General features: G+C 43.2%; 1 protein-coding gene across 5 annotated transcripts in view; it reads right to left on the minus strand.

Moving 5' to 3' along the window:
* The window catches only part of UNC13B (unc-13 homolog B), a 222,798-nt gene extending 199,071 nt beyond the window's left edge, over positions 1 to 23,727 (minus strand). For all 5 annotated transcript variants that reach the window (XM_054053735.1, XM_054053736.1, XM_054053738.1 and 2 more), the window contains exon 1: positions 23,607 to 23,727. In XM_054053735.1, the coding sequence (XP_053909710.1) occupies positions 23,607 to 23,628 (22 nt within the window). In that variant the 5' untranslated portion in view covers positions 23,629 to 23,727. The remainder of the gene's footprint in view (positions 1 to 23,606) is intronic.
* Between the last annotated feature and the right edge of the window lie 381 nt (positions 23,728 to 24,108).

The raw sequence follows: 24,108 nt of genomic DNA on the forward strand, positions 1-24,108 counted from the left end.
CACGACACTAACCTCATTTAACTTCATTAACATTTCATATAGAAAATCCAACGAAGTTCTACACAAAGTACACATTCAATAATTTCCCACACTGGTAGACCTCACTAGATGCTCCGCTGCTCACCTGTGAATTCCTTGGTCAGTTAAGATCCAGGGCTGGCATGCACACAAGCATCACACCCCACAGGCAGACAGCATCCCTCATTTCCCTCCACAGCCCAGATACTCCATACATCAGGGATGAGAGACGTCTCCAGTCCCAATGTGACACTGTGGCTACTGCCTGCTTCTGCTTAATAAGTTTCACCCCAATTTCTGGCCAGAATTTTCACAGCCCTAGGCTCAGCATTCCATCAACGTATGGGCCAAACTTTGGTGAGCAAAGTACTGAAATCTATCTACAAAAAGATACACATCATTGTTTTGTCTAAATTTCTGCCACAGCCCATGGGCGTCAGTGACAGCACAGCAGCAGGGTGTTCCACTGACACAAGCTTGGGAGAGCCAGCAGGACAATATGATCGCCAATCCACATAAAACTGAGCAAATCCACAGTTAAATATACTGTGCTGAACCAGCTATTAAATGAAAGCTACACCTGACCATTTTTGCCCAATCATCTAGTCTGACCATCTTAGCAAAGCAGGTAATTTTACCACTTCTGCAGATGCTGTCATTTTCAAGCTCAGCTTTTGCATAAAACTCCTCCACTGCATACAACACAGCTCAGCTTGCATCAGAGCTTCACAGTGTTCCGCTTTTTCCATCCTTGCGAAAGCTACTAGATTACTTACACAGAATAAATTAAAACACTTGGTAGGAAATCCTTTCTGGCAGTTCCAAACACTGAATAAAAACCATGTTCTCTCATCATATCTGGAGCAGAGAACCAACCTTGCAGACCCTTTGGCAAAGGTTGTTTAACTGTTTCTTCTTTTTTAAACAGAACTCATCCTTTATCAGCAAAAGAAGGCCTCTCTTAAAAGACACTACTTCTCTAACAGGTATTTATGAGATAGAAGGGATGACAACTCAATTTACTTTCTATGATGGTTTAACGTAGTAGGCAGTTAATGTAAGTAGGCTTCTAAACACTTTCAATGACAAAATAGATTCAGACAGTTAGAGGCATCTGGGTCTCGTTTACAGGTTAATCTGTTACTAGATTTGACTTGACACACTGACTTAACATCACACAGATTTTCAGGCTCCTGAAGTGAGGAGTTTCGTATGCATTCTTGTTTGTTGCTTAGCTCAAGAACTCACCTACTCAAAATATTCCTTGAACTATTTCAGCAACAGAAGTTTACAGATGAAAATGCTACAGCAATTTAAAAAATTATAAACAGTGCTGCAGAAGATATGCACTGCGGACTGCAGTTACGAACAGAGTTTTGGACAAAAAAATCAAACCTGTATCTCAAAGAAACACAAACTGAAAACAAAGCATCTTACCAGGAGAATAAAAGACAGGAAGAATGGAACTCAAAAGTACACAGGCAACTTGTAGAAAGCATTTGTGACAGGGAACAACAAAGCAACAGGACGACTAAGGAGGTCTGCAACTGGCTCCTTCCCTGAAGGTAAAGTAGATATCAGATTGCTCTTCCAGGATCCTTACACCAGCACTTCTCTGGAAAATATACCAGGAAGCAAGGTCATACTGTTATTTGTGGGCTTGAAATCAAAATCTGAAGTAGAGAGCTAGAACAGGATAGGTTCACAGAGGGGAAGGATGGGAGGAGACTCAGAAAACAGCAGCTCCCAAAACCCAGAAATCCTCTCACCACTCAGTTTGTAAGTAGCTACTATGATTTTACTAAAATGCTAACACAGAAAAAGATCTACACCGAAAAAAAACATTTAATATACCATGACCACTAAGTACTGCAAAAGAAGTCCAAAGCTTTATATCATGCAGATCATTTTATCCAAAAAGCCTCAGGAGATCTTAACAATAAAATGCATAAAACACTGACAAGTTATTTTATAAACCACAGCTCAAATTATTATTGTATGAAGCATATTAGCACTTAGTGAAGTTTCTTCTTTGCAGTAAGGAAGCTGCAAGAAGTTCTTTTACAGCTAATGCCAGAAAAAGCTTCCTGAGAGGCACTAGGAAGCACTCAATTGATTTCAGATAAAATGCAGCTGAAATCAGATCGACAACACTGTTCCTTCTGCCTGGGGAGAACAAAAAAAGCAGATTCATGAACTATAGGGCCAAAAATGCTGGAAACAGATGCTGGGAAGCAGTAAAGAAAGCAGGAACGTGCAAGCCTTGAACTTTACAACCTCCTGAAACAGATTAGCACTGCCAGTGAACCCAGAGTGGCAACAGCTCATAAAGTATTTTCAGTTTTCACGTGAAATATACTTGTAAACAGAAGTGTAAAAGCTTCTACTTCCAGGCACCTTGTGCGGCTAAACACTGTGCAGGAGAGAGGAGGTGGCAGCAGTTTGAGGAGTGGAACATGACATGGTGAAATTCCCAACAACAGGACTCTTTTCCAGGAATTCCCATCCCTGCAGATGCTATTCCAGGCTACAGGGGCAGGCAAGCAGTCTCAGGAGTCTTCCCCAGCCAACACAAAGCAGATCAACCCACTGAGCTCAAGCCGCCTTTCGGGTAACCAGAACAAGTTCAGAATCATAAGCCACCTTCCACCCACTTTGGGACTTGCTGGAACACAGCCTCCCAGTTCCCAGAAAAATACCCTTCCTCCAGCAACGCATCTTGTTATCATCCTTAAAGGCGGCATAGAAAGTATAAGCTGCAACCCTCCAGAGCCCCGCAGCCTATGCTGGAATACAAGGTGCCTCAAAGACACACCATGTCTGTATGCCGCTCTCCAGAGAGCTCTTTACCTCATTACTCACTTTTTCTACCTATCTGACAATAATCACGATCTCAATGGAAACTGACAAGTTAATTCTAGCAAGGTGAGAGCCAGCATACTCAGACGCTTATTCAGAATTGCGCTTTGCTTCTTCGTAACCTTCCTACATGCAGATTAAAATCTACCTGGAATTTAATATCATTCCTAGCTGTCACCTCAACGTCCATTTGCTTCTCAAATCTCAGGGGCCAGGCTCCGAGACACATAGTCGAGCTGTCTTTGGATGCTTTTCTTCACCAAGGAAAGACTCCAAAGTGTTAGTTCTCCTGTCCTATTTCTCCACTGAGAACTGCAACCAAGCCACACGAGAGTCTTCACAAACAACACTCCGCAGAGACCTTTGTGCCACCTCACAGATATTTGCCTAGCAGTTGCTGCCGCTTACCCCACCAGCACCCTGACAAAGCCAGCCAGCTTCATAACTGACTGTTCCCAAAACATCAGTTGTTTGAGTAAATGCAATGGGCCCACCGCTCAAATCAGATCCTAGAGTTTCCCAAGCCACTCTGACATTCATGACATCTTAGCTTGGGTCCCAAAACAGGTATCTTCTGCCCCACAGACTGAAATGTCTTTGCATGCTTTCTGCGGGAGTTTGCACTAAGAGAAGTCACATCACAACAGGAAGGGCTGCAAGCAAACACCTAGACAATTCCTAGGAAAGAGTATTACATGATGATACCACAGAACCTACTCTATACATTAATATGCCCCCGGCTCCCAAGCTTAGGTCACAGAGGTGATATTTTGGGAAGTAGGGCTTCATACAGCGTGTTCTACCACCAAATCTCCTCCACCTCCAATATAACCAAGACTTAAATGTGCCAAAAAGCAATTTCAGGTGAATTTCACTTCAGTATTTCTGCAGTAGCAAGGGGAACACATGCTTCAGAGACTTTGTTTCACAATTTAGCCTCTTTGCTATACATCCTTACTGTCACTTGACAGTAGTATCAGAGGCTCTAAAGCAGTCAGACAACACAAGTAAATCTATATTGCCCTCCACTGAGAGGAAAGGAATTATGATTCAAGGAGAGGTGAGATGCTTCACTACCTGTTTGGCACAGCAAATAGTCTTCCCTAAAAAAAAACTAAAATGAATAGCTTCCCCACAACCACAATGCACAACAGAAAATTCTTCTTCAAATTTTATGGGGCTATAAACAGAACTAAGCTCCTTATTATTACGACCACCATTCCACAACGGCAATTACACCTATGTTAGTTGGCTGAGTAATCCCTTCTCATTTTGGCTGACCTAGCACAGGCAGGCAAGCATCACCTCACACTGACTGGTCTGCATCAGTTACATTTTTCTTGAAGTAGGAAAACAAATACACGTTTTGTTATGTAGTTTTGTTATGTAGTGCTTACAAACCAAAAGATGATGCCTTTGTCCAAAGTTTGCTTTCTGAGAGGGGTGGGGAAGCAGATTGTTGATGAGAAATGGATTTGATACTATTTGTGTAACAGAACTCCTTTTAAATAATTTCCCTGATTCCACAGAACAGCTCCACCTATAATATATACAGTTACCACCCAAACGCTAAAACCAGTTGCTAAAACACACAGGTAGCATCTCTCTCTCCCTCCCTCTTCTGATGGACAAACAGACATGTTGCTGAAGATTCACTGAAGTTCCACTCAACAGCTGCTCTGAACTGAGCAGTGAGGACAGAAACAAAATCTCTTATTCAAATCACGGAGATTATGAGAGGTTAATCCTCCTGACGATGGCCACACAGACAACTCTGTCAGGCGACCTGATTCCCCCATGAAGAGGTGAACTAAACAGTAATCCAAGCTGCCTCTTCTCTCCAATATTCTGTTGCAGCCTTTGTTTCATTTTATTAGTTAAAAATGCAGCTTAGGTGTAATGTACTGGAGCAAGTTACTGCGTTGGTGACTCTCAGACAACATATTCTGTTACACTGTGCCTTGGTCACTTTACTTTAATGAGTTCCTGCAGGCTACAGATTTGTTCTGAATTTTTACAATCAGAAGAGACAGCATCCTTACTCCTGAATCTGTTCCCGGTTAGGAAAAAAAAAAAAAAAAAAAAAAAAAAATCCATGAAATCTTTCAGAATTTTTAGATATAGAAGATATCTGATAGGGAAGATAAAACTACTGGACAGAGAATAAAGGAGACTTCTCATTTTCAGTGGAATAAATTATCCTTCTTTCAAGTCTTGTAAGGTTCAGAAATGTATTATTTTAAGTAAGTGGAAGTGCCTTAATTGAATAAGGGAACAAAACCCCTGCTACTACATTTTACACAAAACAGACTTCAATTCACACATGTCCCCAGCTGTCAAAGATTAAGGTGATATGTATAATAAAAGCCATATCTTTACACCAGAAGGCAGGAAAAGAGGCAGACTGATAATGTATTAAGTCTGCTTGGAGCCAGCCTAAGTTGATAAACCTACTTTGCTGAAAAATCAATATTTCAACTAGTTTATCCAAAGAGCTCGAGTGAAAAAACAAACCACGACAAAGAGCAAAATTAATTTAAAAAAAAAAATAAAAAACAAAACCTTACAACTAATTCAGAAACCAGAGGAGTGGACAAACCAGTTTGAATTATTTTATTTTATTTCTTATTTTGAAAATAAGACACCCCTCTTAACAGAATGATTTCTTCCAAGACAAAGCACACACAGCTGCTGTTCAGACACTGCACGTGCAGGTAAAGGTCAGTCAAATGACCAGAACTCTGCAAGAATTATTAGGTCAAACCACACAGCCTGGTCATGGCAAGGTAACAGCTGCTACAAGACACAAGTACTCTGGCACCAAACAAAAGAAAAAGCAGGAATTACAGATAGAATAAAACAACTCGTATGCTTTTCCTTTGGCTGGCATGTCCTTCTCCCCTCAGCCAACAAAAGCACCAAAGACGCTTCTGGAGTCTTCGAATGACTCAGGTTTCTACACTCCCTGTTCGAATTTAGTTCACATGAGATGCACCCTTGAACAGGAGCTGCTGACGAGCTGCACCAGCGGTGATCACCAACTAACCACAGCCTCAAGTATATTCTCTGGTAGTTTCGATTTAAGCTACAGGATTACAAGCAACCAACCAACTGGAACAGGGCCACTTGTCAAGCAGGACTGAGCACAAGCTTGCCCTGAGAGGCACTGAGCTAAAAATTGATACTGACAAGTATTATGGTACAGAAGTCCAGCACTCACCAAGAGAGCAACTCAAAAATAAAGCAACAGCACATTTGTGGTGGACTCAGCCACTCTTTGTGAAAAACACAAAACAACAAAAGCATCCCACCATACTACAGCAAATTATAAGCTCCCAGGAAAACCAGCACCTGTGTTTTCCTGCACCAAACAACAAAGCAGGATTTGCTGTGTTTGAAAACTAGTTTTAATGAAAATATTAATATTGTGTTACTTAAATATTTGCATGCTTGAGTTCACAAACCAGAGAAAAGATAAATACGTAGATGATAGATACATGCTGACTTAGTGTTAACAAAGAGTAAAATAACTGCTCGGGATGTGAGTTATAGTGTAACTGAATTACATGTTCAGGCAAGAATGGGAGATAGAACAGAACGCTGCAGACTAATTCTTCGCAGCCTGACTTTACCCCCAGCATTCACAAAATGCTCAGACAACACTGGTCCCTGGAGGACATACACATATTGCAGAAATAGGACAGTGAGATTGGCACCCACATTTTTCCTTTTTTTATTCCCCTTGAAGTCTTGGGATATCAGTTGCTCACAATATTTCCCCAGAAAGAAGCTGAAAAGGATATTTTGGGGGTGTTTGTTTAGTTAACTCAAGTTCATAAAGACAGAATGAGCATTATAAAATTCATACCAGAGAATGATACCAGAGCAAGCCCATAATTATACTCCACCTGGAAGCAGCAGCCAAATCGCTACTCTGCACAGGAGTTTTATGACGTCTAGAGGAGCTGCATCTCCCAAGCACATGAGCATTCACCTGACAATGCTTTTGCTTTGATACGAACTGAAGCACAAGCAGCTCTTACTAACAACAGGAATCATGCCCAAGACTGTTCTCCTGAAGCCCCTGCTCTTTGACTGCACTTGGGCCTCTACAAAAATTTAAGTGGAATTCCATCAGGTTAAATGGCAACAGAATCAAAATCACTAACTAAAATAAACAGCCTCAGGTAACATTGACTATGAGTAGTTTCCCTAATACGTAGTTTGGGGTTTTTAATTATTAAAATTTATAACTAAGGGTGCTGGTTTGGCCTGGAATAGGGTTAATTTTCTTCATAGCAGCTGGTATGGGCCTGGGAATACTGTTGGAAACAGCATGGACAATACAGGGACAGATTAGTTACTGCTGAGTTAGTGCTTACACAGAGTCAAGAGCTTTTCTGCTCCTCATACCACCCCACCAGTGAATGCTGAGGGTGCACAAGGGGCTGGGAGGGGACACAGCCAGGACAGCTGAACCCAACTGACAAAAGCTATGTTCCATAGCGTATGACATATAGATCAGCATATAAACCTGGGGGAAGAAGGATGAAGGATGTTCAGAGTCATGGCATTTGTCTTCTCAAGTAACAGAATGTGTGACACAAGTCCTCGTTTCCTGGAAGTGGCTGAACACCTGCCTGCCAATGGGAAGCAGTGAACAAATTCCTTGTATTGCTTTTTGCTTTGCTTGCACACATGGCTTTTGCTTTACCTGTTAAACTGTTTTTATCTCAACCCACGAGTCCCCTCACTTTTAACCTTCCTATTCTCACCCCCATCCCACCGAGAGTGACCACGCAGTTCTGCTAAGCTTAGTTGCCAGCTAGGGTTAAACCATGACCCTAAGCAAGATATTACATCAATATTTTACCTTAATATACAAACTGTCCATAGCAAGTAGTTGTCAGAACAGAAATTCACGTCATAATGAAGCTAGCGCTGCAGGACCATAAGAAAGGAAGGATCCTTTGGGGCAGCCAACTCCAGTGTTGGTTCCCTCACCACGTGGAGCCGTTCAAAATCATTCCTGACTTCCAGCCTACACTTTAATTGATTGCACGCTTTTACTTTCCCTGTCTTATGCCAACACAATCCTCACCCTTAATGTTCTTCCTCAACCTGTGTTTAATTTCCTAATGTTTTTAATGGATAGAAGTCATAGATCTCATCAGTTTCTGTTTATCACGTAGGATAAGCCACAGCTTCCTCTTCTCACCACAGAGACTGAAAGGAAGAGAGACAGTGAATGTTTTCTTTCATCCTCTCCATTCACTCCTACCTAAGCTCATCCTTCCTCAACAGGCTAAGCCAGCACAGGCTGTGGCACGCAAGGGCAAACCACCCATGGCTTTGTCCTTCTCTCTCCACCAGGAATGCTTTCCCCAGCAAATACTGGTATCACCCTCTCCTCTCTTCACAGTTATTCTGTGCTGGTTAAGACCACAGTGCTGAATCACAAGGGACTTCCCAAAACCTTTTCTGTCACTGACCTTCACATTTTTCAGAAATTCTTGTCATTTGCCTTCAAGACCATAGCTCTTCTACATAATAACTCATTTTCATTATTGCTATCCTCAGGGTCATTAAATCCTTCTTTTATATTTAACTACTCTCAAATTCATTATACCATTAGGACTTGTCTTAAAAACAACTTTGACACACACATTTCAAGTGTTCTTGCCATGCCAGAAGCAGAAAACAGCTATCTGCTTCTTCCAACAGCCTCTGCAATGTTACCCACTTCTGCTAAAGCCAGTTCATTACGTATTTTCCCATCTTTTGCAATTCCAATTTTCTTCAAAAAGAAAATAGTGATCAGAAGTGCAGAGACAGGATGAGGAGCAACAGTTTTAAGCTGAAAGAGGGGAGACTGAGATGAAGTCTTAGGAAGAAATGTTTTAGTGAGGTACTGGAACAGGATGCCCAGATAAGTCACGGATGCTCCATCCCTGGAGGCGTTTACAGCCAGGTTGGATGGGCTTTGAGCAACCTGATCCAGTGGAAGGTGTCCCCACCCACGGCAGGGACATTAGAACTGGATGATCTTTAAGGTCTCGTCCAAACCAAACCATTCTATGATTCTATGAAATGTCTGTTACAGTGATTTGTTAGGTACTACAAAAGTACAAACAGATGCATGCTTTCATCTAGAAATAAGAGGTTTTCCCAGCACAATCTTTCTCTCACAAACCCACGTCACATTTTATACCCAGTGACTTTCCATACTGCTTCCATCTGTCTATGAAGTTTTTATTATTCTCTTTTTAAAGTTTATTTTAAACCTGGCATGTTATCACAGTCTTGCCGGCTTTTGAAGTCAAGATCCTTACTTTCCCACATTTATCACCCATCCCTTTATCTCCCTGTCAACCCACAGAAACCACCTTTCCTGTTCTCCAGTTTGGTGATGCCACTGCTTGCTTACGGCAGTAACTAAGCTCCTGCTAGCGGAATTCAGACTTCAAGTGTTGCCTGTTTTAGCACTCTGGCCTACAGGTTAACAGACTTGAATTCAGAGTGTTAAAAGTTTTGCTCCTACCCCATGTAACCGTGCATTATTTTCCCTGTCATCCTCATAAGAAACAATTCCTACAGTTTGGGAATCATCCAGATCATCTTTACTCAACTTCCCATCCCTACGCACAGAAGTCCAGTCCCTTCCTTTCTGAGACAGGCTGCTTCTCCTTTTCACATGACCAGAGCACATTCTGCAACCTGTTTTAATACTCTTTGTGAGACATCCCCCTAGTCTGCTGAGGTGGAAGCCCCTGCCTTAGCCCTGGCTTCCCTCCAGGTTTTCCTCCAGAAACACCTTCCTTTACAGACCGATGTTTCACCCACACCTTTCAGAGGTTCTGTGTTTGCTCAACATATCCTGATGCAATGATCAGGTGAATCATCAGCTCCCCAGTAACTTCCTAGGTGGAGCCATTTCTGTTATTTGAGATGCTAATATTTACCCCTGTAGCTTCACTGTATTTCATGCCTTCCTTCGTATCCAAGCTCCTTGCTTCACTGAAAGGTTTCTTCATTTTCTCTGGAGGCTTGACAGTTGCTGCTCTACTTGTTCATCAGTTTAATTCAACCTAGCTTAAGTGTGATCACTCAAACCAAGTTCACTTTTATGTCCAGTTTCCCTGAAGCGTCGTCCATGTGTCTTAAAGCCACATCTAGTGTTAACTCCACCAATTTTATGGCTTTGGTCACTATCTGGCAATGAAACTGCCAGATAACACAGCTCCATAACCAGCCATTACCAACAGCATTCATTTTCCAGTGCAAGGAGTTAGTGTCTCCTATTGACAACACCCAGAAATACTTCTCTCTCACCGTATTACGAGATTTCTACCCACATTTAAATCCTGGACTACATGTGGTAGATCTCTCGCGCTATCGCAACAAAATCTCTTATCAGCTCTTCCCAAAGCAATTCCAGACCAGCTGGTTCTCTTTTATCCACACTAATGCTGCTTTACAATTTTGCATCACTAACACACAGTGGAATTTTCCCAGTCACCTTTATTCCTTTCTTTCCAGAATGGGGCATCCCCCACAGCATGTCTGTTCTCTTCATAAGCATCACTCCTCGTGGCTCCTGCTAACCTTATTCAGGCTAGTTCCAAGCCCTACACCAACAGCCCCCCTGCCGCCTCTTCTGTCACAAGCTCCCACTTTGCTTTATTACTATAATGTGTTTGAACCCTCCTGGAAACAAACTCAGAACTACTAATTAAAATGCTTTTCACTGTTTATATAACTATATCACTGGTCATTTCAGGATCACATAATCCCTATTTCACCTCCAATACAAGCTCTTTCCTGATGTCCTATGAGACAAAAGAATACAATGCAGGCCCCCAGTAAGCATGCACAGGGTTAACTTACACGTATTCAGGCTTCTGTCACGTGCTGCTCTACTCCAATAAAGCCTGAACACATTTCTATATCTCTGACTGAAGTGTCAGAGATAGAACGGTGACTTCAAACTCCAGTTTACAGTAGAAGTAAAAGGTTTGCTGGTGGAGCTGTGTTAAATCACACTCCTCCCACCCAGCCAAAGCATAACAGAATATTGATTTAGCACTGCAATTTGATAGGTCATAGTATGTCTTGAACACTTTGCAACCATGGAAAAATATGTCAACATTTCTCATTATAGTCAGATTAGTCATAACACAACAGCCAGGCACCTCTACTCAAGTAACAGACATTACCAAACTCCACTATTTCCAATAGTTAAGTACTGGAAGGGGCAGGAGTAAAAGTTTCATAATAGCTTCTCTAATCTAAGAAAAGGCACACCAACTTCTGCAGTTCTGATGCTGGAGCTAAAAAATCAATTCAATATAAAAGGCATAACATTGTCACATATGATGATAATCAGCATAAAGCCGCCAAGAACTGCAGGAGATCCTTCATCAATTTTAACCAGACCTTCATCTTCTTGAACAAGAATCTAGGTTGTTATAGTGAAAAATATGATGTCCTACAGAGGGTCATATTAGGTGATTACAACAATTCATTCTGGCCTTATAACCACAGAGTTTCTTAGTTAATCTCTTCAATAAAAAATCTACTAAAAATGGAGCGTACACAGACTCCACTTATTTAATTTGATATGTCAAAATCTAATAAAATTTTGCACATGCAGCAAGTTACACCAGGTAGGAAATAAAATTACTGTTTCACTTTTCCTTCCCCACCAAACCGTATCCACATTGCATGCCAAATTCAAGCCATGTGCAGCAAGTTAAGGTTCCAATCAGGAGATCGAGGTTGGGAGATGTCTGAATCAGAAAATAACGAGAATTTATTAGAAACCAAGACTTCATTAATCTATGAAATCTATGAAATCTATAGTATTGGTAGTGCTAGAACTCCTAAATCCAAACCCAAAGGTCATATTAGCTTTGTAGTAATTTTAGGCCCCTCTGACTCTCAAAAAGGAGACCCATGAAGTGTGCCTTTGACAGAGGCCAAGTCATCTTCTGAAGAACACCACCTGCTTGTCTTTAAATGAGTCTCATGGTGAAAAATAACTCATGAAATTAGGTTGGTGAACAAAACAGGAACGGCACATAATTTTTCCAAAGTGTGTGTAGTAGTTGACTCAGTAGTCAAATTCCTTCCTCATCCACAGCTGATAAGCTACCTTGGCATCATCTCAATTAGCGTCCAGTCCTCCTGCCTCTATAGCAAAAAACAGTTATTAAACATTTCCAGAATATCAGTTTGTAGATCTCCAGTAAATAATTGCAGCTGTAAGACTCCACAGGGACTTCATGTGCAAAGGATTGAGGCTGTTGCAACAGAAGACTGTGCAGTGGCTGAATGTGAATCATAGAATCATAGAATCACTAGGTTGGAATGGACCTACTGGATCATCGAGTCCAACCATTCCTAACACTCCCTAAACCATGCCCCTTAGCACCTCATCCACCTACCTTAAATAATGCCAGGGAACTACATCCCTGGGCAGCCTCTTCCAGTGCCCAATGACCCTTCCTGTGAAAAATTTTTTTCCTGATGTCCAGCCTGAACCTCCCCTGGCAGAGCTTGAGGCTATTCCTTCTTGTCCTATCCTCAGTCACTTGGGAGAAGAGGCCAGCTCCCTTCTCTCCACAATCTCTTTTCAGGTAGTTGTAGAGAGCAATCATAACAGGTACTGGAAGTCTGAAGTCCGTGTACATTTTCTGAACATGATCTGAGGTTTATAGAAGCCTTCAGGAAAAGAAAGTGTCTCTAAACAGTTTTTCTCCAGAAAGGTGAATATTTATATATACTTACGTGTGTGTGTGTGTGTGCACGTGCGCACGTGTATGTGAATATGTATTTATTCCTTGGAAACTGCTGTGTTGGCTAAGTAGAAATTTTCAGTTCACAACATAACTTAAAGGAAATTTGACCCAGGGTTCTTCGTGCCTAGCCTCTTCAACGCTATCTGACTACATCAAACTGTTTCAAAATACCCTTAAAACATATACTAGAGCAATTAAAAAAAGAAAAACATAAAGCTGTGAAAGAACTCTGTTGGCATAGCAGCCTTTGAACAAGCCGGTCATGAATTTACTGAAAAAAAAAATGCGTTATAGTAAGTAATCTTGTGATAATCAGGATGCCATCAATCAGTACAAAGCAGAATAAAGCACACAGTTCTTCATGCTTGAAGCATATAAAGCTGTCTGGCCTCGATCAGGTATCCAGTGGCACAAGAAATAGGATAAATCCTTGACAACTCCACAAATTACAGGAAGCCAGGAGAGGTCCGGTCCAGCCTTGGACAACAGGCCTACACCCTTCCCTAGAACAGCTTCCAGGTGATGCAGTCCCTTCATCAGATCATTTCATCTTATTCCAGCGTGCCAGCGTCCACACCACAGGGTCTGCACCACTGTGCTGACATAAAAATTTGTCAGAAATAAGGGTTTAACAGGCCACTATACTTAGCTACTGACCCAAACTTCCTTCTTCAGGAGAGGCCAACAGAGATGACAGCGGTTCGGTTATACATTGTGGACTTCATCTGGATAGGCAGATGACCCAAGAAGTCCTTTAACATCTTTAACATCTAATATCTTCTTTTTTTAAATGATATATTTTAAACTGAGAATTACTACATTGGTCTAAGCCATGAAAATAAGCGAAGAGCGTGCCAATACTTCAGAAGTGTAATTCTACAGTTATTTTATAGCTAATAATTGTGTCTCCACGGTGGAAATGCTGGAGTACATTTAGGAGAGCATTTAGCTGTAAACAATTCAGAGACTTAAGTCACAGGAGCTTTAAGTAATAAGGTTAAAACCAGTATTCCTTAAAGGGATACAGTCAAGGCTGGAAGCCAAACTTCTTTTGAAACTCGCCAACAGTTCTAGACTAGAGATTATCTCAAACAAGACGCCTCCACTCATCCCTCAGACATGCATTCCAACGCAATTCATTTTCTATTCACACAGGATGTCCAATTGCAAGGAAGAGCACCAGGAGCTTGAAGTCAGCACAAAGTTGTTAACGACCGACCTTCTTTCTATTTCTCAATGCCCCAACACCCAAATACAAGCAAGCAAAAAGGAACAAAATCTTGTTCTTAATCCCTTAAATGCAGTTTCTAACCCATACACCCTGGCCAGTGATGTCAACACCTTTACAAACTTAAGCCTGGCCAGCAAAACCAAATCCTGCAAAGGAGATGAGGGATATATATATATATACACACACCTCACAACACCTCAATTTACTTTTCTCTCAGCATAGGATTTCCACAAACCAAAGGTCTCTTAACATATGCCTCAACATTGATAGCGCCCCTGTACTTGGCGCTGGTGAGGCTGCACCTCTAATCCAGTGTTTGGGTTTGGGCCCCTCTCTACAAGAAGAGGGGCTGCAGCGTGTCCAGAGAAGAGCAAAAGAACATTCATAAGGGTCTGGAGAACAAGTGTTAGGAGAAGCAGCTAAGGGAACTGGGGTTGTTTATTCTGGAGAAAAGGAGGCCAAGGAGAGACCACATCAGTCTGTAAAGCTTCCTGAAAGAAGGTTGTACTGAGGTGCATGTGAGCCTCTTCTACCAAGTAACAAGTGACAGAACAAGAGTAAATCACCTTGAGTCATGCCAGGAGAGGTTTAGATTGGATATTAGGAAAAATTTCTTCACCAAAAGAGAGGTGAAGCATTGGAACAGGGTGCCCAGGGAAGTGGTGGAGTCACCATTCCCAGAGGCATTCAAAGAACACGTAGACATGGTACTTTGGGACATGGTTTAGTAGGCAGGGTGTGTTGGGCTGACAGTTGGACTGGACGATCTTAGAGGTCTTTTCCAAACTATGTTTCTATGACCCTACAACCGCAGGAACCCAGCACCCTTATAGTTCTTTCCAAATCCCACCCCAACTCACATGACAAATGGATGAACATATTGACACTCAGGGAAGTGTGTTAGAGGGAATATGAACTGAGTCACAACCATCAGCTGGCAGTGCTTCCTTTTATTTTCAACACACCCTCATGTAGCTGCCAGAGAGACAGTGTACATGCCAGTACCATGCTCCAGCTCCTTGCCACTTTCCACGTTAGTAGGCCATGAACTATAGAATGGTTTGGATTGGAAGAGACCTTAAGGATCATCCAGTTTCAATCCCCCTGCCACAGGCAGGGACAGCCTCCACTGGATCAGATTGCTCAAAGCCCATCCAGCCTGGCCTTTAACACCAAAAAGCCTCTCCTGACCTTTCCGGTAGGCTCCTTTTAAGTACTGGAAGGCTGCTATAAGGTCTCCCAGGAGCCTTCTCTTCTTCAGGCTGAACAATCCCAACTCTCTGAGCCTGTCCTCATACGGGAGGTGGTGCTCCAGCCCTCTGATCATCTTCAGGGCCTCCTCTGGACTCACTCTAATGGATCCATGTCCTTCCTGTGCTGAATCTATGCCATAACACAGTGCTTATGAAATTCAACCAACACCAGTCAAAAGAATTCCTCAGCTGAGGACTTATCACCTAATGTGATCCCACGGTGACAGCTGCTCTCTTGCACTCCATGCTGTACAAGAAGGAAAAGGTCACTAATATCTGTAGGTACACACTGTGTTGCTTGTTAGTTAGAAGTGTAATTATTCAATAATTCAAAGTTAATAACATGGAAAATAACTTAAAAGAACATTAAGGAATCTATTTTGGAAGCCTGGTGAGCATCTCAGCTCTTTACAATACACAAAGTAAGCTTCATTTGCATCTTTTCATTAAGCTGCCAACCACGGCTTTCTCAGTTTAACTTTTTCTTTTTTTTTTTTTTTTTTTAAAATCTGGATTAAGCTTGAAGCTTTCATCCTAGCTGAACCAGAAACATAGATGCTCGTAGTGTATTTCATGATGTATTTAACTGAAACTTGTGAACACATGACAGAAGACGGTGTTAGTCATATTGAAACAGTTAAACAGAAATGCTGGAGAGTTCATACGCCCAACAGTGTTTCTTCAGTTCTTTTAAAAATGGTAAATAGCATTCCAACTCAAAAAGTGTTAAACAGGAGAATAACTATTCTGGATCTCCACTATCATTTACTTCTACAAAACAATCCTTTAAAAGTTACCTGCAGTAGTTGTGATCAAATCAAATATAACATCAATTGTCTGAAAACAAATCCTAGCAATACAGAGAGACAATTCAGAGGCGGATAATGTCATGAGGATAGCTATTAGAAAACTGACTAAGAATAAATTCGTAATGAAACTGTGATATCAGATGAAGGATTCATTAATTAAGAGTCTTGTAGAGGGACAAAAAGCCACTACTCCTCAAGCAAGAAACACAGCTGAAGTCCATTCCAACCCAGAGTTATAAGCCATGGTAAAACATACAAGAAATAGCCAGTATTGATACCAGCTGGAGGGTCTTAGGTGTAAGAAGTTAGATGCAGGGGGAAACCAGAGAGTCCAAAAAAATACTACATTGGAGACAAAACACCAACAAGGATATTGCCCTCCCATCTCACTAACTGACTACTGCTAAAGTAATTGGATGCTTTATAAGCATCCAATACACATCTGCTCCACGCTGGGGGAAAGACAAGTATCTGTGTGGCCAGTTCCCTTCTAGCCCATCAATAAGTGAAGACAACATTAAACATCCAAGATGGAAATAATAAGCATCAGGTCTAGGAAAGAGTCACTCAGACATCAGTGAAGAATTCTGCAGATCAAGGACATTAGCTTTAAATGCATCCTGAGAGATCAGAAAACAAGCCCCAAGCAGAGAGTACAACACTTGAGGTGACACACGGGGCACACTGGCAGGACGACAAGTACCTGCAGGTCACTGAGCGCACTGCACCAATGTCTGGAAAAACTAACACAGCAATCAACATGCAAGGAGATAAAGTCCTTAAAATGTGATGCCTGTTTTTCAACACTGGTTTGGAAAGACTTATCTAAACTACACAGATAAAACATGCAAAACGGGAGACATATGACTTACTAGTGCAGGATATTCTCATTTAAGTGTAAAATGACCTAATACGGAAGAAAGTCAGTGAAATAGAGCACGGTTAGCCACTTGAGAGACTGTTCATGTTCAGTGAAGTTTCCCAAATACCAGTATCAATGCCTGCCATGTTCCAACATTTTCGCTCTTAGAATGGGTAGGTGCTGTTTATACAAAACCAAGGAGGGGCACAGAAGCCAGTGAAGAGGCAGATAATAAAAGCAGCATTGTGCACAATGGCCTGATCACATATAAGGAGAGTCTAAGAGAAAAGAAAATCCATCTGAAATGCTGCTAAAAGCAGGCAAATCTGATCCAAACATGCAAAATATACCCGTACAAGAGCAATTCTTACCACAAAAAGCATCTGCCAAGTATTGCAGGTCACTGTAGACAAGAAAACATTGTTTCAGCAAAGTCCTGGTCAAAGACAGCTAACGCCTGCACAGATAAGTACGAGTTGGCAACAGGAATAAAGTAGATTTTAGTTCTCCATTTAATGATGATGAGATCAACACAAGAATATTAAATCCAATTTTCATTTCTATAGAAACTTCAGAAGCGCGGTCAGAAAACAAAGACTCCAAAGAAGAGCAAATCCAAACGCTAAAAGAGAAACCTTTCAAAGAACGTATGCAATAAGTCTTTCTGTCTAACAGCAGACAAGAATAGCAAGCTGCTTTCACATACTTTCACACCAGGAAAATACCAGGTTCCAGTAAGCTCTAACCTACCCAAGAGGCAGTGCAATGGAAGACCTTGCACCCCCTCACAGCAGCTGCCAGTCAGTTTGCAAGACCACACAAGGAATCAGCTGAATGAAAAGGCAAGAGTTGTTAGGCACACCACTCTGGTTCAAACTCTTTCTGAAGAGCCCCAAGAACAGCATGCACTAAGTGACTGAACTATTCACTGAGTAAAATTTGATCACAAGGCATAAAATAAAACACATGCAGGAGAAAATTTCAAAGGAAATTTATAAGAGGATAATTTGCCCTCAGACAGATGCGTTACACATGCCTTCAAGTCAAATATTTGAAGTAAGGTCCTGGATTTAAAACAGCAGTTATGTTTGCTTGCACTATATGCCATCATGTAAATTGCAACTGGCTCTCAGACTGCTGCAGTTCAAAATGAGGGTATTTCAGCATTTGTATTAAATCCAGCAGTTTGTTGCATATTAAAACAGTATGTTAATAACAACTTCAATAAGTTTGACTAGGCAGATCCCAGACTGAAGGAGTCAACAGAGGGGTCACCAAGACAGCAAGAAGAAAGAAGATACTATTCAAATTCAAGAAGTAACTATGTGCATTTCCTTCACTCCACTGAAAATTACTGGGGCAGGTTCAAGTAGCAATTAGTCCTCAAACACTTAAAACAAAGACTCCACTCTGTCTGTTCAAACTTCTGCAGTAACGGTATCCAAAACCGAAAAAGCCAGAGTTTGAAACAGGGAAATAAATCACAAGCAAAATGTGCTTTGTAGGGTTTCAACATTCCTATTATTTAATAACAGAAGAAGCTTCAATGTTTAGAAGTTGTCTCTCCAAGTGAGCCACCAATTACAGCTTCACAAGCCCCAAACCTAGGATTCAACACAAAGAAGTCTCCATTAGTAGCAAAGGCTCTTTTTGCTCAGTGTTACTATCCAAATTTCTGATGCACTTTATTTTGCTCCTACACTAGTAGCTTCCTGACTAACTGCAGCTCCGGAAAAGGAGTTCATAATTTTACACAGCAAATTCTTCACGAAGAATTATATTTTTATTAATACTCTACCTTTATAACCTGTACCTTGGCTACTGCTTTTAGAGTCCAGTTCTGTTCTTTTACATTTTAATCTACACAAAGACAGGCAGCGTTGGGTTTTTTCCCCTCAGTTCTGCAATCACTGCAGAACAGCATCACAACACAACAATACAGCTACCTAGTTGCCACGAGTACTATTCACAGGTGTGCAATGCAGAGAGCTCCAGCTAGAGACCTTCACCCTTGAGACAAAGAGTTTGAGGCACTGCATTCAGCCTCATGGAGAACCCTAAGCTAAGTTGAGGTTATTGCATCAGAAGAAAAAAACTTTTAAATACAAAGAAAAAGCCCTGACAATTCTTCATTGGATTTCTAGTTACTAGTATTTCTCAGTACTCCACAAGATGAACATGTTTACATTTCTGTTATCACTAGCATCCATTTCCATTTTCCCATTTAGTTTCTTTCACCTGAATGTCAAGTTTAATTTGGCAGATAGGTACTAGAACCCAAGTTCCCCTGGTGGTACAGGGATGCGCAGTGAAGTTCATTCCAACACTCCACCTATTCTGACAACTAAGTCAGTAGATAAGAAAGGTCTTCCAATTCTTCAGAGGATAATCAAGGTAAGTGGCAGGCAAAAATAATAAAAAACATCCCCAAAATCCAGACGGTGCCATTCTCACACAGCAGATAGCAACTTAAAATTTTAGACTGCAAAATCAGAACAGAACATCTCACTCCACCTCCTACATACTCCAGGCAGCCACACCTCACGCAGGGGCTGCAGATCAGCCTGAGACAAAAGCTCATGAGACAAAAGCACTGTGCCCCATGGGATTAATCCCTCATACACACGGATGAGGGGAGAACCCACTGCCAAGATGCAAAAGCAAAGCATTTCAGACATAGGTACAGGGAACAGGACAGGCAAGGAATGAGGCAGAGACATGGTTGGTTTTTATTGCAGTTATCAGAAGGTATGTCAAGAAGTTAAGAATACAACAGCTCTGAAGACACAGTATAAACTGTCAGAAAGCAGAGAGGAGGAAAACTAGAACAGAATCATCACTTAAGATAGCAAGAGCTGGGGACAACAAAGATGTAGCAGAAGTGAGGAAGTGAAAGGGTGTGGAGTGTTTCTTGGGACAAAGATGCAAACAGACCGAAGGAACCTACAACAGAGAATCTGTGACCCAGACTCAGCAAGGTCCTCCCTTGCTATGACCCTTGCAAGCTGTTGAGGGACAGCAGTTATTTCTACCCATAAGTCAGGAAACAGCAGAGATCCAAAGGAATTTAATTAACTCTAGATCTGAGTTAAAACAAGACTTCCAAGAGAAGGCCAAGAAAGGTAACTATGCGAGACTGATGGGAAAACTGGACTGCTTCACTGGGATTAGTTTTATTTAATATGTGCTATTTCCACAAATACAACACTAAATGCAAACTAATAAAGCAAGCTATGCCAAGAGAAGATTATCAGACATAATCCAGACACAGCTGCTCTAAACAGGAGTATATGCAATCTCTTCTGCACTTAAGCAGTAGAATGAAAATACAAAGAAGTCTCCCGTAAAAGCCTTTATCCTGTAATATTCAGGATTTGGTTTCCTCTTCACTTCACTTACACCCCCTGCATATCTTCCCACTCCAAAAGAATCCCTTAATTTTGCCCCTACACCAGCCTGTTACTGCTGTCCCACTTCACACATCCCCTGAATACCTGCAGGCGAGCCCAGACTCAGCAATTCCTCTGAGCTCAGATTTTCTATCAGGTATTTCTGTGGCAGACAGAGCTCAATGAGTCTGGAAAAAAAAGTCTACTTGATCTGTTCTCTAAGAAGAAAATGTAAAAGACGTGCTACTAAACATGAGAACAAGAAGCCACATGTGTTAGCTGCTTTTTCACGAACAAAAGCAGCACTTAGACATGTTTGGTAAGCTCTGTTTTAGATTATCCATTCATTAAGATACTATTAATGTGTGTAATTCAAGGGTCAGGAGAATAAATCAATGAATTACAATACTATCTTCCTGGCTGCCAGGCTTCTTGTTACACAGCTGCTTAGGGGTTTTTCCACATTTCCCTCTATCTGCTGAACTGCAATCCGGAGGCTATTAACAGCGTCCAAATCGCCTACAACTATTTCACAGGGTTTTTTTGTTGTCTTCCTTTTTCAATCTCAGGTCTACAGCATCCAACCCCATGTTACTATGCAGTCTCACGTGCATCACATCTAATACAAAAAAAGCAGCTTTTCCAACTTCTTTATTAACAAATGCACTGCAAGATTAGTTTGCTTCCATGAAAATGGAAAATGCAAGAAGAGCATCTTTTTATTTTAAAGAACTGACAGTTACTAGATCTCACTCCTGCTTGCCCTGTAAGTTATTCTTCTATCTCAGCTCCTGCTACCCGCTTCGTTTTTCAGGCTGTTCTACCTCAGCATACTTCGATTTTAGGTTTAGTGGTCCATACTTGCAAGATGTCACCAGCTCACTCAGTCACGACTATTTCAGAATACGTATATTCAAGCTCAGTAAATTGACTATCTTCTGCATTCTTACAATGAAGTTGTTCGGTATGATCCATCTACAGTACTGTTAGTATTTTCTACTGTCTTAGCACAGCAGATGGAAACAAAAGACATAACAGTCACAATAATCCTCTATCACACACAGTCACCAGCCAGTTCAAGTCCTCTCTTTAGATCATTACACCTGAGCAAAGAAGAATAACAACACAGGAGCGCATCCTTCCAGGCTGCTGAAACACCTGTGTCCCAAGAATTAACGTTCTGAAGAGGCAAGACAGTTTCAGTAACACAGTGGGTGCTCTTTCACTTCTTTTAGTAGATGGGGTATAAATACATCTTTAACACTGGCAGTTTCAATTGGCATCAAAGGCAGACTTCTTTAAGGGACAGCCTGAGAATGTTTTGAGGATGAACTACCAAAAAAATAATGAAGAAATACCAGCAAAATGTAAACATCCTCCAGCTAACAAGAATCAGCTCCAATGAGGGCCATGAAGATGACCAGAGGGCTGGAGCACCTCCCATATGAGGTGGGAGATTTGGGGTTGTTCAGTTTAGAGAAAGCTCCTGGGAGACCTTATAGTGGCCTTCCAGTACTTAAAGGGGGCCTAAAGAAGGCTGGAGGAGGGGCTCTTGATCGGGGAGTGCAGGGACAGGACAACGGGGAATGATTTTAAGCTGAAAAGGGGGACATTTAGATTAAATATTTGGAAGAATCTTTTTATTGGGAGGGTGAGGAGGCACAGGCTGTCCAGAGAAGTTGTGCACGCTCCATCCCTGGAGGAGTTCGAGGCCAGGTTGGATGGGCCTTTGAGCAACCTGATGCAGTGGAAGGTGTCCCTGCCCATGGCAGGGGTGAGGAACTGGATGATCTTTGAGGTCCCTTCCAAGCCAAGCCATCCTATATGAGGCCATGATTTTGGCAAAGCCCTCAAAACAGACAAGCCTACCACAGATGCCACACATGCTTCAGAGATCACACAGAACTGCATCAAAAACTTTTTTAAGATAATCTTAGCACTTGTACGTCTAACTCCTTAAACACGACATACCTTTAATAAACAGGCTGAAGCTTAATTCAAAAACCCTCTCCTACAAGAACAATTCTCACACTCAAGATACATTGCGGCATATTTTTGTTAACACCATCACCAAAAAAAGGATTTTGATTCAAAAAGGTGACGAACAACTGGATAAAGAGTTGTTACCAAGTAAACCAACATGAATAAAAGGAGAGCGAAGCTGTTGGCAGCACACCGGTGCCAGTTTTTTTACCATACCTGGCAGAGGAGCTGAGAACATTAAAACTGCACTTTTAAGCCACAGGGCACGGCTGGCACCCAGGGACACTCTGTGACCACAGCATTCAACACAGAACACTGACAGCAGACACATCCCAGAAGCATGAGTCCCAGCAGATGGTCTTCCCCAGGGATTTTATTTTTTTTGGCACAAAAGAGTAAGAAATTAAAGACCAAGGATAGAGAGCAAACCATTAGTGCTGTAATCCAGCCTGCATGAGAAAGTGCCACCTCCCAGTAACCTGTTCAGTGAGGAAGCGAGCCTTGACAGCAAGATGGGAAGGAAATCACCAGTGTATTTGGAATTACAACGTGTTTGGAGAGAAGCAACTGCAAGACTGAAGCTAGCGAAGCAACTTGTGCCTTGCGAGTGTGGTTTGGCTCAGCGCAGCATGGCACCTCCTGCTCGGATGAACTGGGACAGTCCACCTTGGCTCCTTCTGGCTCCTGGGAGTCTGGGACTGGCTGGGATGGATACCGCTGCCCCATCGCTGCTGCCCAGCTGCCTACAGCCCTGTCCCACCACCACTTCTCCTGTCCCACCAGCACTGCCCCTGCCTCAATGCCAGTACCCCAAGATCCCTAACCCTACCCCAATGCCCCTGCGCCATCGCCGCTGACCCTGGCCCACCGCTCCTATCCCTACCCTATTGTCACTGCCGCACTGACCCTACCCCTGACCCACCACCCCTGACCCTGCCCCAGCACCGCTGCTCCATCACCCCTAACGCAGCCCCAACACTACTGCCTCATCACCTCTAATCCTGCCTCACAGTCCTTGCTCCAGAGCGGCTCTCCTATAGCCCCTGCCCCACTGCTCCTAACCCTACCCTACAGTCCCTGCCCCAAAGCCCCTTCCAGCCCCACAGCCCCTACCCCTGCCTCATGGCCCCTACCCCTACCCCAGTTCTTGCCCTACAGCCCCTGCCCCACGGCCCCTAGCCGTGCCCCAGAGCCCCTGCCCCACTGCTCCTGCCCCACCATTCCTGACCCATGGCCCCTAGCCCTGCCCTAACACTGCTGCTTCACCACCTCTAACCCTGCTCCACAGTCCCTGCCCCACCGACCTTTCTCCCCTGCGCTCAGCCCCTGCCCCCCCAGCCGCGCCCCACAGCCCCTGCCCCACCGCCCCACCTCCCCTGCCCCCCCGCCCCGCCGCACTCACCCCGCACGCAGAGCAGGGACATGGCGGCAGGCGCTCAGCTGCCGCCCCACCGGCCGCCCCCGCCGCTCCTCATGCCGCCCCGCTGCCTCCGAGCGGGCGGCGGCGCCGGCAGCGGGGGCGGAGCCGCCTCGGGGGACGGGCGGGCGCGGGGGGCGGAACCTGCGGCCGCCGCCAGGGGGCGACACACCCGAACCCCGGCACGGAGCGGGGACGGGGCCCGGGGAGAGCGGGTGCGGAGTCCTGGGACCCGCAGTGCTGCGGTCCCGAAGACCTGGAACCTCGAGTGCTGGAGCACTGGGATTCCAGAGCCCCGGAAGGCTGGAACCCTGGAGTCTCAGAGCCCTGGTACACTGGAGCCCTGGAGCCCTGAACCCTGGAGCGCTGGAGCCCTGGAAGCCTGGAGCCCTGGAGCCCTGGAACTCTGGAGCGCTGGAACCCTGGAGCAGTGGAACCCTGGAGTCTCAGAGCCCTGGAACCTTGGAGCCCTGGAATCCTGGAGCCC

This window comes from Cuculus canorus, chromosome Z, assembly GCF_017976375.1.
Source record: "Cuculus canorus isolate bCucCan1 chromosome Z, bCucCan1.pri, whole genome shotgun sequence".
In the NCBI taxonomy this organism is placed as follows: Eukaryota; Metazoa; Chordata; class Aves; order Cuculiformes; family Cuculidae; genus Cuculus; species Cuculus canorus.